This window comes from Lathyrus oleraceus, chromosome 6, assembly GCF_024323335.1.
Source record: "Lathyrus oleraceus cultivar Zhongwan6 chromosome 6, CAAS_Psat_ZW6_1.0, whole genome shotgun sequence".
Taxonomy (NCBI): domain Eukaryota; kingdom Viridiplantae; phylum Streptophyta; class Magnoliopsida; order Fabales; family Fabaceae; genus Lathyrus; species Lathyrus oleraceus.
This window is the reverse complement of record NC_066584.1, coordinates 228,366,237-228,385,651: the sequence shown is the minus strand read 5'-3', so window position 1 is coordinate 228,385,651 and position 19,415 is coordinate 228,366,237. Positions and strand designations below refer to the sequence as shown.

At 36.6% G+C, this 19,415-nt stretch overlaps 1 protein-coding gene across 1 annotated transcript; it reads right to left on the bottom strand.

Moving 5' to 3' along the window:
- Nucleotides 1–2,667: 2,667 nt before the first annotated feature.
- On the bottom strand, nt 2,668–13,989 carry LOC127097744 (1-acyl-sn-glycerol-3-phosphate acyltransferase 2). The gene is made up of 11 exons (XM_051036238.1): nt 13,739–13,989; nt 13,481–13,603; nt 10,676–10,715; nt 10,459–10,532; nt 10,165–10,224; nt 6,623–6,700; nt 6,245–6,403; nt 4,945–5,070; nt 3,554–3,646; nt 3,292–3,378; nt 2,668–3,158 (listed from the first exon to the last, which is right to left on the bottom strand). Exons 1-11 carry the CDS (start codon nt 13,817–13,819, stop codon nt 2,919–2,921), a joined length of 1,161 nt encoding a protein of 386 aa, XP_050892195.1. The 5' UTR covers nt 13,820–13,989; the 3' UTR covers nt 2,668–2,918.
- Nucleotides 13,990–19,415: the final 5,426 nt, after the last annotated feature.

Here is a 19,415-nt window from a genome sequence, read left to right as displayed (position 1 = left end):
TTGGAGTATAGAGACAAGTCAATCATTTCACTACTTGAAGGAATCAAACATTACATAATAGTGAGAATTTCTGCTCAAAAGGGGAAATTAAGTAGGTACAAAGGTGTTACAAGTCCTAACATCCAACAAGTCTTGGAAAAAACAAAGAGGGCAGCAGAAGGATGGATTGCAACATGGCATTCCGATGATGACTTTGTTATATTTTGGGTTTCAAACGATGTTGAGACGTGTGTTGTTAAATTGTTGCAAAAGAAATATGGTTGTAGGATGTGGGATTTAAGTGGAATACCATGTTGTCATGCTAGTGCATGCATATGGTTTTAAAAAAAAAAGGACCCCGAAGATTATATTTCATCATACTATAGGTATCGCCTTCTCATATCCCTATCATTATGTTAACTTACTATTATGTTAACTTACTAATATGTTAACTTACTAATGCATCGTGTTTTTATGTATAAGAAGTGTACTATTATGGCTACTTATAGCCATATCATTATACCAACAAATGACCCACAACTATGGCCTACTAATGTTACTCACCCAATCAACCATCCAGTCATGTGGAGATCTATCGGTCGATCAAAGAAGAATCGTAATAAGGTAAATGATGAACCAAGAACAAGAAATACACGGCCTAGAACTCTTCAAACTATCAAGTGCAAGAAATGTGGGAGTTTTGACCATAACAAGCGAACGTGTAAAGGGAAGCGAGTTGCGAAGAGATTGATTCCTAAAGGTGGCAATAAAAAGGCGGGAAAAAAAGGGTGACACGTCGGACAAAGGGGCGGGACAAACGGTTATAGAATGAGGGTCGCAAGCACTGCCACCAACCCAAGAATAGTTACTTGTTTAAGTTTATATTTTGTTATGTTGATGAAGTTTGTAATGACCAAACACTTAAGGTCATCTTTTTTGTTATGCTGCTGAAGTTTATGTAATGACCAAACACTCAAGGTCGTCTTTTTTGTTATGCTGGTGAAAATTGTGAAAAACAAGGTTATGTTATGATGAATTGTAGTTATATGTTGAATTGTAGTTATAGGTTGAATTGTAAGTTAGATTACAAGTATGATAACAATGTTGAATTGTAGTTATGTTGAATTATAAGTTACGACATTACAGGTTGAATATTACAAATATGTTATGTGCCATAATGTTGAATTGTAACAGGTTGAATATTCAAACATATTATGTACCATAATGCTAAATTGTAATAGATTAGATAACTTAATATTGAATGATATCAGGTTATGTAAAATAGGTTGAAACATGTTTGTTAGGTTCAAGTATCCAACTTATATCAAAAAGTTATATCACGGGTTGAAACATGTTTGATGGGTTCAACTATTCAACTATCCAACTTATGTCAAAAAGTTACACAGCTTTGTTATAACACAGACAACCATTTATCCAACTTATATCAAAAACTTTACACAACTTTGTTATAACACAAACAAATATAACACAGACAAACATTTAGCTAAATGCATAGACAAATTACTTCATTTGAAAATACATAGAGAAATTACATCATTTGAAATTACATAATTTGAGTACATGTGTTGCAACTAATGCAAACTTCTCAACACAAACATCATAGACAAATCCATAAAATAACACATAAACTTTAACTTCATCTTCAACAAACCTTCATTTTTCTTGATGTCCTAATCACATCCATAAGCTCTTCATTCTTGTCTATCAAAGATCTGATCACATTTTTTGCACGGCTGCTCATGTCTTCATCAAACCACTGAAAATAGTTACATCTTTTTTTCCTCATACCTTAAAATTACTACACCCATGAAATCTTCTTCCGAGATTCTCGTATGTCCATGATGTCATCAATGGTGATTCAAACTCACACCAATATTTATTCCCTCTTCTTCTTATACCGAACTGATTTGTTGATGAAAAACTTGTTTCAGATATGGTTGGATGAAAGAGGCACTTGGTAAATTAGATAAAGCAAAAGAGAAAAAGACGATGTGCCTGGATTTGTTAGATACATGACTGGGTTTGTGAAGAAGACGATTAACAAAAATGAAAGATGGGACTGGGTTGGGTAAGAAGGCCAATACATTGAAGATATGGAAAAGGAGGCAAGGAAGTGCAAATGGAGATGTTAGGGTTTTGATAACATTGCATTTTTATATAATGATATTAAATTATTATTTGTAAAAATTTATAAAAATACATTAAGTATATATCAAATTAAAAAAACGAATAGGATTAATTTTAAAATGACCTAGCATTGTCACGTCATCTTGGATAATGGACCACATAACACCGGAACCTAGCATTGCCACATCATCTTGGATAATGGGCCACATAACATTGCGTTTTTTTTTAATTGATGCCATTATTTGTCATCTGTATAAGAAATCTAAGATGGAAAAGATAATAAAATAGAGTTTGTTATAAATTGGTTAATTTAACTTTGTACTTCAATTCATATTAAGTATTCTCTTCGGTGATCAATGGTGTTAGACAAACACCAGGACTAATAAAATATAGAAATTAGTTGATTTATTATGTTATAAGTTAGTTTGATAATTAGAACTTATTATAAGTTGATTTGTTTGTTGATTTCTTCCTCATGAACAAAATGCAAAGACAGAGAATGCCATGCACATAAAACACGTTTAGAAGAGGAGCCTAAGATAACCACAAAAATCAACATTCGAATGTATTAAGTACCCACAAGAATAATGCAAGATTGTTGTACGCCATCCTATCCTATGGTGTCTATACAAAACCCTAATTTGAAAATAATGAATGGATCTTTGTGCAGTGCATAATAATACAAGGACTATTGCATGCATAGGAGCTGGAATTTCATAACCAAAATAATCCACACGTCATTGCAAAATAAGTTCCCTATGTATAGAATATTTGGGTATAGTGTCTGTGATCTACTCTTGTTTGTCATCACTACCCTGCAATTCTTCTCTACTTCTGGGCTTCGAAGGCGACACTTTGGCAGGATTTGAACGCTCAGATTGTGTGAACATGATCATGATTTGCATGAGTGCAGTCACAATTGCCAAACTAAATACTGTAAATGCAACACCCTTCCAAGAGGATAATAGTGAAGACCATTGAAGCATCTTAATAGTCCCCGCAACAACCACGAAAACCCATGTTATATAAACCTGTTTATTCCAAAGATAAAGTTGATTATTGACCATGCAAATAACCATGATGCTGTTTGCAAATAGTGTACTACAATAGAGAATAGCTGGCTAAGAATACGATGCAGACGTGTTGAGAGGAAAAGTAGCTTACCAGAAGAGACTTTATTGGTCGACCGAGATCCCGCGGCTCATGATCACTGAATTTGTCTTCAGCTATATGTTTGTCTAACAAATTATCCTGGTGTGCCCAGGGAATCAACATGGTGTTCACAGAAAGTGTGTAAAATAAGATCTTAATAAAAACTAGGACGAACAAGCTATAATAATAACAGATGCGTCTACCCTGCTTAAAAAAAGCAAAACAAAAACAAAAACAAAATTACAGTTAATAGAAAGGTGCAATTGACACAAACCTTAGCCACAAATATGTCTCGACACCATTGAGCAACATCTTCATCTGCTTCTGGCAAATCCTTCATCAAATGCCGCTTAACATGCACATGCACCTAGGATTCATATGAGGACAATCCTAATCAAATGTGACGTTGTATGACGGAAAAATAGCTAATAATACTATGTAAGAAAGACAAGGAATCCTCTTGCAAAGATCCCAAGTAATTATATCAAAAACTATGATTCCTAAAAAGCCCCATCATTCTACAAAATAAAAACACCCACCAAATTGCCAAGTTACATTTCTTCTTTTCCACAAACAGTGCCTCTGAAGTCCCCTAGGCAATACTGTGGTTTTCCATGAAACAAGAAGTCTATTTGAAATCTCCAAGCAGGGGAAGAGCTTCATAGAGACAGGGGGTAGCCATGACCTCCCAAAATACTTTTTAGAAGGTAGGTAAGTATATTATAATAGCTAAAGTATGTATAAATAAAATGTCTTTCGTTTTGTCACCATAATGGTAAAGTAGTGCAGTGGAAATACTTTAGTTTTGAGAGTTCGAAGCCACGGGTTGGAATCTTTGAATTCATTGTTTGATTTAAAAAATAAATAAATAATCACAATGGAGACATGAACCCAAGACCATCAGCATAAAGAGCAAAATTGTATTCTGAAAACTCCACTTGACCATAATACTATGCATGTTTACCTATGAAACTTTTAATATATTAATCCTAGAGCATACATTATAGCCCCCCCTTGAAAAGGATTCAAGCTCCACCACTGTCTCCAAGATAAAAAAAAATGTCAAGCCAGATGATCACGTTTTCCACATAAAGTTACAAAACAATAAAGACTCACTCTGTCAAGTAGGATTGGTTAAATGACTCGCTCTTACAAAATAAAATTTTATTGATAGCTTTCAGCATAAGTTGAAAGTATCTTATATAGCTTCAACATTTTTAGAAGCTCTATTATTTAACTAATTCCTGCATAAAAACACTTATAAAATTAATAAAAGGGCTTTTTCGTAAATTCGGAATCAAAGTAGTTTTGTAGGTTGAGAAGTTCCCATGAGGTTAAAAGCTAATTCAAACCAGGCCTTTGACCTCAGTCCACAATGAGATACACTCAGTAGTACACGAGAAAATTCATAAATCGGTGCTAACACTGAGCAACGAATTTACACTTTTTGTTAGTGTGCTAATTCCTATTTGTCAGCAAGTCAAAATTACTTTCCTCTGTTAAATGCTCCACACATCAACAGTTTCAGCAAAGGAAAGTAAATCAACGCAAAACTTATATTGATTAACGGAAAAGATAAAGAAAATTCGTTTTTTATATTATGTGGTCAAGAAAAAAATGAAAGGAGACTATAGATGAAATTTTTGAGAAAAAAAAATAGCTCACCACTGAAGGTTGCCCCTGGAAGAGTCTTAGCATTGTAGGAGAAGGTGAACTCTTAGGAATTACCACTGTTACGTCATAAACAGCCGGAACAAATGTGCGCATATGACTTACTGCTGAAACAAACCCCTGAAAGCAACATAGTTGAATATGTTTATTAGAGCAAAAATCTAGAGTAAGAAAAACATATTGGTAAAGTCAACAAATATTTTAAAACCTATAGAGGGGAAAACTGGAAACTTGTTAGGAATCTAAGAGTTGAAATGAAAAGAATGAACAAATTTATTGAAAGGTTGAGAAAGGATAAAAGAGAAAAGGAAAGAAAACTCCCCTCCTTCCCCTTCACAATAATCTATTCACAATATTCAATAATCTCCTCTCTAACTCCACAACCTCCCTATTTATACATGATAATCCTAACTACACCATTAACAAATAACTTTCCTAACTAACTCCCTATCACAACTTCTAATTCCATTATCGCCTCCGTAATCCTAACAATGCACCCCTCCTCAATTCCTTGATGTTCCCTTTGAATTGGTGGATAAAACTGTGACCCAAAAACTCTATTGCTCTGTTCTTGTATCTCCACGTCAGCTTTTACCTTTATGTCTTCGTGCTCCCAATCCACTAGTTTCTCATCATCTTGCATCTTTTTATCCATCCCTTGATTCTTGCCATTTTGGCTTCTACAATTCCTCCCACATCAGATCCTTGATCTCCACCCTCTTTTGCAATTGACTTCTTGTTAATAGATCCTTCTTCATCCACTGTAGCCTTGATATTGCCATTAAATTCCAGCAAGATGTCTCTAAATTCATTGATATCATTTTTCATTTGTCATTTTGTAAACAGAATTTTCCCCTCAAGCCCAGGGCTATTAGCTTGATGCAAGAATTCAAGTGGCCCAACAACAGCTTACGATAAGCTCTAATACCATCTTAGATGTTGAGCTATGATACCTCAGTTTTTTGGGCTAGCTCCATCCCACAAAACCATGTTTCAATGTGAGGATTCCCAACTCCAAAATTTATCCAATGTGGGACTTGGGTTATTTTTTCTTCAATAGCCATAAACCCTTTAGCCACCCATGACAAGTTGAGGTATAATCGTAATTATGGGGAGTAGAACCATAGTAAATTTCATAGAGAAGAAAAGCCAACAAGAATGTGCTAATATAAATTAGTTAAACCAGATAGTTTGCTCAACAAGAGTCGTGTGGAATAGCTTCAAACTGTGGAAGAAAAGCAAGGAAAGGAAAAGGACAAACAAAGAAAAGATAAAGAAGTCTTATAAATCTCACCTTAGTTCTTGGAATCAAAACGTTTCTGGGAACAGGCAATCCTGTTGAGATTGCATATTCCTGAGCGGCTGATAGTTTGGCCTGTGTAAAGCGAGTTCCTTCTACAAAGAGAGCCAACCAAAAGGGAAGAGGGAAATCCCTCAGTTCCTGTAGGCCTGACTGTACATACAATATTACAACTGAAATGAGATTCACAACTATTAGAGCGAGCAGAGTATGTAGAGCGAGCAGAGGACAGAGAGAAGTTGTATTAATTTTTGCCACTCGGTGCACGAGTGAGAAGACATTAATATTATTATAACATATACAAAAGTAAATCTCTTATGAGAGCACCCAACATGGATATGAATTATATTTGAGTAACCCATAGTCCCATACTTTTAATGTGCTTTCATCCTTGGCCCAATTTCTTTCCAAGAAAAGATATTCAGAAAACCACATTGACCAACCAATGACCTGCACATTGAAACATAGCAGATAGATCACTATTGACATTAAATAATAGAGATATAATAACAATATGCTGAAAATCAAGTTTTTATTGTTTTACCCATGAATCATGATAGGTATACAAGTAGAAATTATTTATGGTTAAATGATAGAAAAATATATAATGTTCGTTTCTTCCGAGTAGGTAAGTTTCACTGAGTAGTAGTACACTGGGTTGAAAATAATATAAGAGAAGCTTATAATTGGAGTTTAGGGGACATGAAAATAAGTTGAATATATAGAAGAGTTAATGATGGTGTTATATTTTTCATTAAGAAACATGTAAAAATAAGTATAATATACAGTACGTGTAACATTCATATTAATTTACAAAAATAAGAGCACATATTATACATGACTACATCTAAATTAAACTCCATCAAAACTTCAAACACGGGTCCAGTCCTGCCAAGTGGTTGACCATTGCAAGAAACATGTCACTATCAATAAACCGCTACCAATAAGCCCATTAGCAGAAATTGGTTGGTCCAAAAGACCTGTTATGTGAAAATGTCAATATTGACATTTCAACATAGATCTTTAAATCCTTGACCAAATAGCCATAAGCCCAATGCAAGTGAACCCAAAAAAAAACCTTACATTTTAGAGCTTAGTTTATAGACTCTACTATCTTTTCCAAAATAAATTAAGCATTAACAATGAAAGCAAAAAAACAAATCCAAGAAAGCAGTTTCAAAAGCTTCCACATCTAATAGAAGGCTCGGAGTAAACATGCATCAGGTGATAACTCTAAGTAGCGAACAGATCATTCCATTAATTAGCATTAGCAGCCCATGAATACATCATATCCTTAAATTTATTAATCATACATGTCAGTTTATATTATGTCTGACACCCATGATGGATCAATTTAAACCATAGTAATTCGCGGTAGGAATTCGGGTACACGGTACGCAACTATCAAAGAATTTGGTAGGTGAATACATAGTTGGTACGCTCATGGTTGTCAAGATCTCGATCTAGATCCTAAAATCTTAAGATTTTACGATCTCACTCACCCCCGACAATCTCGATCTTAAATAGATCCTGTGTTGTAGCCAAATTGTGAAAAAAATCGTAAAATCGTTGATTTTGTGTGATCTTCACCTATTTCCGCCATGATTGGCCTTTTTCCGGCCACCACCATAAAAGGTGAGAAGGATGACAAGATAATGAGGCACAACAATTACAGTTTGGCGGGGACAAATGTCTGCCTTTTAAAATGAAGTTTTAGATTTAGGATTTAGAGAATAAACATCTCACTTGTAGAATTTGTTTTAACTAATTGACTTATGATAATCCTAATAATTGATCAAATATGTCCCTAATGTCAAACAAATGTTTCATGTGATAGCAATAAACTATAAAAACTCAATCATACATGTTTAAAGAATATGAAAGAGTCACTTTCTCACGAATACACTTACCTACTAACATATATCATATCTAAATACTTTAAATATACACTATTATTTTTTTCATTTTAGTAGGATCTTACAATTTTTGTTGTGATCTTATGTTTTACGATCTTGTTACCCCCTCTCGATCTTACAAAAACAATGGAAGGATCTTCCGATCTTAGCTACGATTTTATATTTTACGATCTTGCTATTCTCTCCTTATTTTATGTAAAATTTCGATCTTGACATATACGCTATTTGGGTATGTAGTACGTTTAAATAGAATAATTGGTATGCTATGCATAAAAAATTATTTAAGTAAAATAAATTCTCTATTTATTTGGTTGAAAAAATTAATTCCTAATTTATTTAGTCATAAAATAATAATTATATATATGTGGAATCTAAACATTTGATATTAGTAAAAATTATCCGAGATATGTATGAAGGGGTATCGCCTACTGTACAGATACAGGGTAGAGAGACAAACGATTTTTTCATTACAATTGGTTTGCATCAAGGTTCAACCCAAAGCCACTACCTTTTTACCTTAATTTTGGATATACTCACGGAACACATCCAAGAGCTATCACCGAGCATGCCTTTTGCAAATGATATAGTCCTTCTTGGAGAGTCGAAGGAGGATTTAAATGAGGTTGAAAACTTGGAGACGAGCTTTAGAAACGCATGGTTTTCGCCTAAGCAGAAGTTAGGCGGAGTATATGGAATGTAATTTCAACAAAAGAAGCAGTGTTTCTAATCTAGAGGTGAAAGTTGGAGACCATATTATCCCTCAAGTCACACGGTTTAAATATTTTGGGTCCTTAATACAAAACGATGGAGAAATAGAAGGGGGTGTAAATCATCGAATTCAAGTTGGGTAGTTGAAATGGAGAAGAGCGTCAAATGTTTTATGTGATGCAAAGGTACCGCTCAAGTTGAGGGGAAAGTTTTATCGGACTACAGTAAGACCTGCGATTTTGTACGGGGCAGAATGTTAGACGGTTAAGAATCAACACGAGAATAAAAAGTAAATGTAGCAGAGATGAGAATGTTCCGGTGGATGTGTGTGGTAAGACTCGATAGGATAAAATTAGAAACGATAATATTAGAGAGTGTCTCAGGTAGCGCCTATAGTGAAGAAGATGGTGAAAAATAGACTTAGTTGGTTTTGGCATGTAGAGAAAAGACACGTAGATTTTATAGTAAGAAGGATAGACCAGATGGAGAGAAGGCAAACAATTAGAGGAAGGAGAAGGCCTAGAGAGACTATCAGAGAAATTATTATGAAAAATATCGAGATTAATGATTTAGATAGAAGCATGGTCCTTAATAGAACATTATGGCGAAAGTTGATCCAGGTATACATAATACAAAACATTTGCTGAAAAATATTAAGAGATATAAGTCCAACGTCGGAACTTTGCATAACTTAAAATATAAAGCAACCTATAAAAGTGGGTGGGGCCTGGGATTTATCACTTTTTTTTTGCTTTCGCACTCTGGTTTCCAGGGAAAAGGAACTCTAGTAATCCAGAACCCGTGCGGAGAGGTCATGACACTGACCATGCATTGTTCCCACCAGGAATCGAACTCGGTATTCTCCGAATCTTCGTTCCTTTGCAGGAACTCGTTTATCACTCGAGCCCAAGTGCTTGGTTGGAATAGGAATCGAACTCGGTTTTCTCTGAATCTTCGTTCCTTTGCGGAAGTTCGTTTACCACTCGAGCTCAAGTGCTCGGTTGGAATTTATCACTTTATTAAAGTGAAAAAATAAACCTTTAGCGCTATGTATGGAAGTTCAAATTTATTATGAATTATACTTTGGTATGTTCCGTATGTCATTTAATGTGAATTCTTCTGTGAATTTCAATGTACCAATTTTCAAAAGTACCGCGAACCGGTACTGCAAACCAATTTGCGATATTTTACATGGACCGGTAAATTATGTGACTATGACTTAAACCATCATGGTTGAAAAATAAACACTGTTCTATCTTTTCGTTTCAAAATCACAAATATGAAACATACCGGCAGAAACTTTGACGATTTCTTCATCACAGCAAGAGTGCTACCAAGACAACCTGAACGCTGTTGAATAATAGTGTTAGATAATCAATGAGTAGTTGAACCACAAAACAGACAAGCCACAGACATAGTTTTGAATAGAAGAATCCAATATTGATCATCTAGAAGCACAAATGTATGAGTTCCTTTTAAAGTAGTCTGATACCAGATTATATCAAATGAATGAAATAGCTAAAAGTGTATTTCTTTGCTTGCTTTCAAGATGCGAAAAAAGGCCATACTACATAAGATAATCACCTCAGCTATAATCCATCCAACAAGCCAATCGATATCACTTTTGTGATTGGATATGACAAGAGCATGCTCTTTACCTGGAAAATTCTAGACAGAATTAGATGGCTTAGATGCAGAAAAATGGTCCTAGGAATACCCCTTTGACCCTTTCCAAAACAGAAGCACATACGCACAACACAAGGAAAAAATTAACACAAAATGCACAGCACAAGAGACTTACCCATTAAACGAAAGGTTTCAGGATCTGCAAATACTTGAATCTGAGGCCAAAATATTCCAAATGAAATCTTTGATTAATCCAAATGGAACAATAAATATTATTGAATCAAATCAAATTCATATATAACCGTACTTTCAAATGACCAATTTTCCTTAAATAAAATCAAATTTTCAGGATTGCAACATGCTTCAAAGTAGTTAAAAATTAAAAAGGCAGGGCAATCAAAAGTATCAAACAACAGAAGAGAAGAGATATAAAATGCAAGGAATTTTCCTTCAATTTCAAGTGTCATTGCTAACAACCAACCACCTAAACAATTACCATCTGTTTATAGGAGGTCTTTAAGGAAATAGTTCAAAGTTCTGATTTTTCCAATTTCCTTTGAGTTCAACAGTTAGAAAATAACATTCTTGTTATCAATCAAGACTACTTTAAAGCAAGAAAATCTAGACAATCATAGCTTCCATTTCACAAGGCTATATTCAACCTTGGAATTACAAACTCCTTTTTTGTTCAAATAAAAATGAAGCTCTACTTAAAAATATAATTATCAATCCCAAATTGTGGAGCGGAGCGGCCGACCTCAAAAATGGAATCGCGGATAGTGGGATAACCGCTATTTGGCTATTTTGTCAATAAATTATATGAATAATATCTATAAACGAATAATAACTACAAACTATATACATTATTTCATAAAACAAACATAGTAAAAATAATTAAAAAAACATGTTTAAAAAAATAATGTAGTTTTATTATAGGGAAAAAAACAAAACTAGAAAGCAGAGTATAAAAAATATAAAAGAAAGGTGGTGCTGAGTTAAAAAATAAAGAAAAAGGAAGAAGGGAATTAAAAAAATAAAGGGAGTTAAAAACAAAGTGGTGGTGCTGAGTAAGAAAACAAGTATAAAACAAGAGAACCGCAAAAGAGAGAGAGAGGAAGAAGAATGCGAACAGGTGAGAAGAACTCAACCCAGCTGCATGTGAAAACGAGGGAGAGAAGAACTGTTGAGCGCAAAACGGGAGAGAGAGAAGAAGAACTGTTGAGCGCAAAATGGGAGAGAGAGAAGAAGAACTGTTGAGCGCACGCGAAAACGAACTAGAAAGAAAATCTGCATTTAGGGCTTAAAGAAGGAAAATATCAAAACCACCCTCTAAAATGGTTACTTTTTATAGGGTGTTTTTAGGTTTTTTGCTGCTATTAAAAGAAAGAGGGTCTGGGCCGGGAAGCCACTCCGTTCCCGCGACCCGCGAATGACCCAAAAGCGGCCCCGACTCAAAACTGCTCCGCGATGAGCGATTTCTTAGCGGCCGGTCTCTGTGCCGGTCCGTTCTCCCGGGATAGCGCTGCTATCCGCCGGGATGATAGCTGTGCTTGAAAGAGAAAATAATAAATTTTTACCCTAAATGGATTGATAGATCATGGTTTGGTGAGTAATAAAATCTATTCTCTCCATAAATCTCATTCTCTTTGTAACATTTTTATGGCAAGAGCCAAAAGATGGTAGAAGAAGAAGAAACATTGCAACAATGGGAGGGGGAAGACAAGTATACGAGTAACAAAGAAAACAGATTCCTGTAGTCTTAGTCAGTCTACAGCCACATGGATCACAGGTAGAAAATCGCCATAGGCTAGCGCCCCCATTTTAAAGCCAAAATCTCCCAAGTTGGTGAACAAGTGAAACAACATAGCGTCGGTAAGAAAAACTTCTTATAATTAAATGATCTAAACATTCTAATGCAACAATTTCAAGTCCACGAACAATGCAGGATTGTGACTAAAGCCGAAATGTTCATAATTTCTATTTTGGACATTTCTGCTGCTAGGATCATAAAAAATAGTGGCCGTCATCCCTCTTTTTGGTAGTTTCCTAAAATTGAAAAGAAGAAAAAAAGCTAGAATGTGTTAAATTGACTGACTTTTGAGCACTGGAAAAAACAGAACCATTTAATAATTTCATTTCCCAAACTTCTACTAGTGTTATCAATGACAGATGGCAGATGGCATGTGATGGCAACAAGCCAAAACTATGCCATATAACCATGGCACTGCATCCTATGGCGGAAACATATCGAATATTATATCTATTGCAGCCCGTGGCAGAAACTTGACAACACTGACTTCTACTCAAATCTTAGGGCCAATTCTACACCAAAAGTCTCACACACACATTACACCACAGCTAGATACACACCAGTGTTGTCCATGGCGGAGAGCCAAAATCCTGCCATATCACACACTTTGTGCGCCGTTATAGCGGAAAATCCCGCAATATCAGCTAATATTTTACCATTGCAGCGAATCCAAAAACCGTTGTGTATATCCGCCATAACGCCGCAATTGCAGATATTTAATAACACTGATACAAACGAACCTTACCCTCGTCATACAAAGAAAGTAGAACGGACAATAAAGCCCAAAGATCACTAACTCTTCATTACATATTGATATCAAGGAATTGCAATTAAGGAGCAAAATAAAAATACAATGCCAATGGACTATGTATAACCTATATAGCATGGACACCGGAAACACTACACTGACACGTCGACATCAGTAATGAATATTTTGAAATTTTAATAAATTAAATATAAGCACAAGTGTCGGTGTCAGTTTCAAACACCGACACATTTTTTCATAGGTGTCAGTGCTACAGAGTGTATAACAAATAACAAACAATGTGAAAACAAGTAAACAATGGTTCAGTGCACAGCACACATTAAGCTAAAGCTCCACTAAAAAGAAACGAAATTCAAAAAAAAAAAAAAAAAAAAAAAAAGATAAGAGGGAATGAATTGAAAAACCTTGACTCCAGCCCACCAATCAACAATCCAAACAAGCTCGAGCCAAAGAAGTTCTGCCACAAACCTGTTGATCCGTCTGTAAAAATTCTTCGAAACTGGCCGCACAATCACGAAGCATGTTGCCTGAACACACACGAAAATTCAACATCAAATAATCAGATGAATCCAAATCGGAATCTCGAAAATAACAAAATAGATTTTATAACAAATTGATAAAATCCAAAAAAAAGTAAAAAAGGGAAATGAAAAAGGGAAAACCTGAATGAGGTTAACGATGAGACCAGAAGCAAAGAAGAGAAGACCCAATGGGACGATCACAGCTGCAGGTGAAATTGGCATAATAATAGTAATGCTACTATTTAATTTACTTTCTCAATTTTCAATTTCAGTTTCAATTTCAATTTCAATGGGTTATGGTTGTTTTGTTGTCGATGGTGATGGTGGTGGTGACGATCATGTTGTGTTCCTTAGTTACTACTATATGTTATAATTATATTATATTTTTGACATTATTTATTATAATACGTTAATGTCTTCTATGTTTTTCTAGTTTCTATCAATCTTTTCTTAAGTGTGAATTCTTTTTTTCCATTATCATTTCTCTTACAAACTATTGTTATTATTATAATTTTCTTTATAAAAATTGTTTTGGGCCGACCACATTCATCATCGGCCGATCACTCCAATCACAATCGTTCTAGAATCTTTCCAGCACATGACAGATATCCTAACTCATGATATATTTAACGGATCTCTGCAATTCACGCATAATAAATAGCAAGTTGATATTTTCTCTCCATTATATAAAGAGTGTGTCAATTCAGATATTCAGTTTCAAATTCAATTTCAATTCACTTTTCTCCCTAACATATTAACTTTAGCATTGGAATATTAACTTTGCAGATTGGTCTCTTTCTCCACCGTATCGAGCATGAAGATTTGCCGCGTTCAATCCAATCAAGTAGCATATCAACTTCGACTTTTTGAATTTCCAAATCTTTGATTTCCACACTTCTCGAAATGGTTGAATCTACCTCAATTCCTCGTTGACTGTATTGCCCTAACCTTGTCTGGATCTACCTCAATTCCTCGTTGACTGACAATGAAACCAAGCAACTTTCCAGATCGGACACCGAAGGTGCATTTAGCAGGATTCAGTCGTAGTTGAAATTTCCGAAGACGCTCAAATAGCTTTTGGAAGTGATCTATATGATCCTCTTCACTTTGGGATTTTGCAATCATATCATCTACATAAACCTCAATTTCCTTATGCATCATATCATGGAAAAGAGTGACCATTGCTCTTTGGTAAGTTGTCCCATCATTTTTGAGACCAAATGGCATTACCTTGTAGCAAAATATTCCCCAAGGGGTGATGAATGTGGTCTTTTCCATGTCTTCTGGATTCATCTTAATTTGATTATAACCCGAGAATCCGTCCATAAAGGAGAAGACCGCGAACTTAGCAGTGTTGTCTACCAGAGTGTCAATATGTGGCAGGGGGAAATCTTCCTTTGGACTAGCTTTGTTTAGATCCCTGTAATCAACACACATCCTGACCTTGCTGTCCTTTTTGGGTACTGGTACAATATTAGCTATCCATTGGGGGTACTTCGCAACTGATAGAAAACCGGCATCAAATTGACGTTTCACCTCGTCACAAATCTTTAGAGCCATGTCGGGTATTGCTCTTCGGAGCTTCTGCTTCACTGGCGGATAATCTGGATGTAGTGGTAGCTTGTGGACAACAATATCAGTATCTAAACCTGGCATATCCTGATATGACCAAGCAAATACATCTACATATTCTTGTAGCAACTTGATCAATCTTTCTTTGATGCTTGCCCCAAGTGTAGTCCCAACTTTGATCTCTTTCTTTTCTTCCTCAGTGCCAAGGTTGATTGTATCTACTGGTTCTTGATGCGGCTGAAGGGTCTTTGACTCGTGCTCGAGTAGCCTTTCCCATTCTTCAAGGAAATCACAATCTTCCTCACTATCCTCTTCCACTTGGTAGATGGGGAGTTCAAAGTTATAGGAAATAGTGGGGTCATCGAATTCAACTGGTTTATTGATTATTCTGCGTGTTTTTTAAATGATGGTTTTTTAGAAAAGTGGAAATAAAGTGCAAAAGAATTAAAAATATTTTTGTAGTTTTTGAAAGGATTGTCATTTTAAGGAAAGAAAAACAAATGAATGAACGATAAGAATTTGAACAAAATGCTCTTTATTTGTCATAATGATTTTGAAATTTAAAGTGGCTCTACAAATGATCCGTTAGCCTTAGGCAGAGCTAAGGATTTTCAAAAAACAAAGGGAAACACAATTACTTTGACACAGGAAAAACTTCTGGAATCTCAACTGCTTCCCAATTTGTTAAGGCTGCTTCACACCGGTATATCAGATTTGATGCTTCTCCATCTTCAGTGTCATCTTCAACTGCACCAACTTGATCCCCATGGATAAATCCTGTGCTTAGGAAAACTTCTTGTATGCTCCGCACGCGGTCCTTTGCCGGGACCAAGGCTCCTTCCTTAGCAGAAGGCTTGTACCCCAAACCAAAACGATCATTTTTCTCACTGACATTGATGACTTGCCCCAACCTGTAGGACCTCCACTTTCAACTGCTGACCTTGCACTATTCAAAGAGGTGAACGACAAACTTGTTTTTCAATAGGATCCTTTACTTCTGCAAGTGTGGCATTGGATATTTCAAGTGCTTGGAAAGAGGTCTCTAAGGCATCTTCATCAGCCTCGATATAACGGAAAGAGGAGAGTTGACTAATGATAAAATCTTCTTCACCCGAGACAATGACGAGCTTGCCATCGACGACAAACTTCATTTTCTGATGCAAAGTAGAAGTCACTGCCCCAGCAACATGTATCCACGGACGTCCCAAAAGGCAGCTATAAGCGGGATTTATGTCCATGACTTGGAAATTGATGGGGGAATACGTGCAGTCCGATTTGGATTGGTAGCTCTACCTCCCCGACTACTGTCCTCCGAGAACCATCAAATGCTTTTACCACAAGTGCACTAGGTTTTATTTCCGAACCTTGGTAAGATAATTTAGCAAGCGCCCTCTTTGGTAGAACATTGAGGGACGATCCAGTGTCAACTAAGACCCTGGCCAGAGCATCTTCTTGGCACTTTATGGATACATGTAAGGCGCGGTTGTGATTCTTCCCTTCCTTGGGTAGCTCTTCATTGCTGAAACTTAGAGTGTTACAGGCTGTAATATTGGCGACCCTCCCATCGAATTGGCCAACCGTTATATCTTAGGTAACATGAGCTTGAGCAAGCACTTTCAGTAGAGCCTCCATATGAGCTTGGGAATTCAGAAGCAAGGACAAGATAGATATTTTTGACGGTGTTTGATGTAACTGATCGACTATCTTATAGTCGCTTTTCTTTATCATTTTTAGAAACTCAATCGCTTCATCTGATTGCACTGCCGGTTGTACTCCTCCATACTCTGGGGCAGGATTTACAGTTGTGGCTTCCCTTGTTGGTTCCTGAGGGATTATATTGACATCGGGAGTATAAATCCGATCGCTGCGGGTCATTCTGCCCGTCCCTGCGATGTTAGTGATATTGGTGTCAACATTCTCCAAGCCTTTCTCACCTTCAACATCTTTGGGTTCTTCATCTACCACTCCATCTACCACAGTTATGTCATATTTCCAAGGTACCGCTTTGGTGCTTTCAAAAGGAAAGGGGGTAGGCATACAAACTACCACGGGTGATGGATGAACAACATCTTTTCTTTGATAAGTTATCTCAACAGGTTCTGGTAGATTGAAAAAGGGTTCAATGACTGAAATTTCCTCGTTTGTTGCAGGACTACAAACTTGTAAAACACCTTGATCCATCAAGTTTTGAATATCAGTTCGTACCACTTTACATCCCCTTGGATGAACGACACATTCTTCACAGTTGTCGTGGTAGGTATCAATCAAACTAGCTCCCACCAATCTTGCATGAAATGCTAGCAACAGAGTTTTAACATCTTCAATATTTTTTATTATACAAACATCAGAAGCATCCTCAATGGCATTAACATCACCATGTGCCGGTAGGGGTTACTTTTTATGTTGGGTCCGACATCTCGAAATGAAAGAATCTTCTTCTCAACCAGCTCTCGCACAATATGCTTCAAAGCATAACATCCCTCTAAATCATGCCCAGGGGCACCCTCATGGAAAGGACAATGGGCATCTTGATTGTACCATGGAGGTAAAGGATTTGGTGGAGGACCCAGAGGTCTGGGAGTCACCAACCCTTTCTGCAGTAACGAAGGGTATAACTCAGTGTATGTCATAGGGATTGAAGCAAAAGAAGGTTTACCTCTTTGTACCCTATTTTGATTTGGAATATTTTGTGGACGTGGAGCTTGTGCCCTTGGCTGTTGATAAGCGGGTGTCATGGGTGCCTGCTGGTATACTGGTGCTTGTTGAATAGGTTGATAGACAGGAGCTTGTGATTGGTTGGAATTTGGTGTGACTGCTGCCACATACGGTTGTTGAACATACTGCACTGGATAAGTTGGTTGTTGCTGAGCAAATTGATGTTGCTTCTTCCAGGAATGACTCCTTCTTTGACTGGTTGACACTAAGTTTGTTTCACCCTCTTTCTTCCTTTGAAAACTTCCGGGAAACTTTTTGACATTATTACCAGATGTTTCAGAGGTGGTTATCATTTTTCCATTCTTCAATCCAAGCTCGACCTTTATGCCCACGACAACCAAGTCAGAGAAGCTTGCCGATACACTACTCACCATCCTTTCATAAAACATAGGTTTTACCGTATCCATGAACCAATCTGCTAACTCTCTCTCAACAAGGGGTGGTTCGACTTGCGAGGCCACTTCCCTCCATCGTTGTGCATATTCCTTAAAAGACTTGTTATCTTTCTGGGACATGCTGAGCAATTGCCTCCTATCTAGGGCCATATTCATGTTATACTTATAATGTTGGATGAAAGCATCAGATAAGTCTTGGAAACAACGAATTCTACTCTGATCAAGGCTTAAGTACCACTTAGAGGGAGCGCCCCTCAAGCTGTCTTGGAAGCAATGTATCATAAGTTTATCGTCCTCTACGTGTGCAGCCATTATTTGATAGTACATAATAAGGTGACTTTTAGGACATGAGTGGCCCTCATACCTATTGAAATATGGGGTCTTAAATTTTGCAGGTATCACAAGACCTGACACTAAGCACATCTCCCTAGCAGCAGCACCAAAGACTTGGTCCCCTTCCATAGCCCTTAACCTTTTCTCAAGAATATGGAAATTCTCTTTCATTCCTCTTATGTCTTCATGCATTTCATCATCTTCATCCGAAAAATCCGAAGCATGTTGTTGATCTTCAAAATAAGGTTGCACGTGTGCACGGACGAGAGATGGTGCGAACGTGTGGACCACTGGATGAGTTTCATTGATAGTTGGTAGAGGAGCTGTCTGCTGAGTGGATTATACAAAACCAGGGGCTCCTTCAACTGGAGGTGTGAAACCGGGAGGTAAACGATAGACCGGCCAAGTGGTCGGCCCTGTCCTTGCAGGTTAGGGTTCAATCGTAGGACCGGTGATTTCTGAAACGACCGTCGTTTGGGTGTCCAACTTGGCCTTAATGACTTGTAGTATCTCCATGACTTGACCCATATTTCCTCGTAAGTCTTCAAGTTCTGAGCTTACTCTATCCAATTCTTGTTCTTGATCTACCATTCTTTGATGAGCGCTGGCTCTGGTGTTATAGTGGTGTTGAGGACTCAGTGTGGAACTGAAGAAGACACAAAAATGAGTTTTTTGTTTGAAGAATGACATGAGTGTATGTTATGGGTGAATTTTGGTGCAAAGCTCTTAGTTATCTTTATTATTTATTCCAGCAATATTAGAATATATTAAATAAGAATAACACGTAATAATTGAGACCCAAA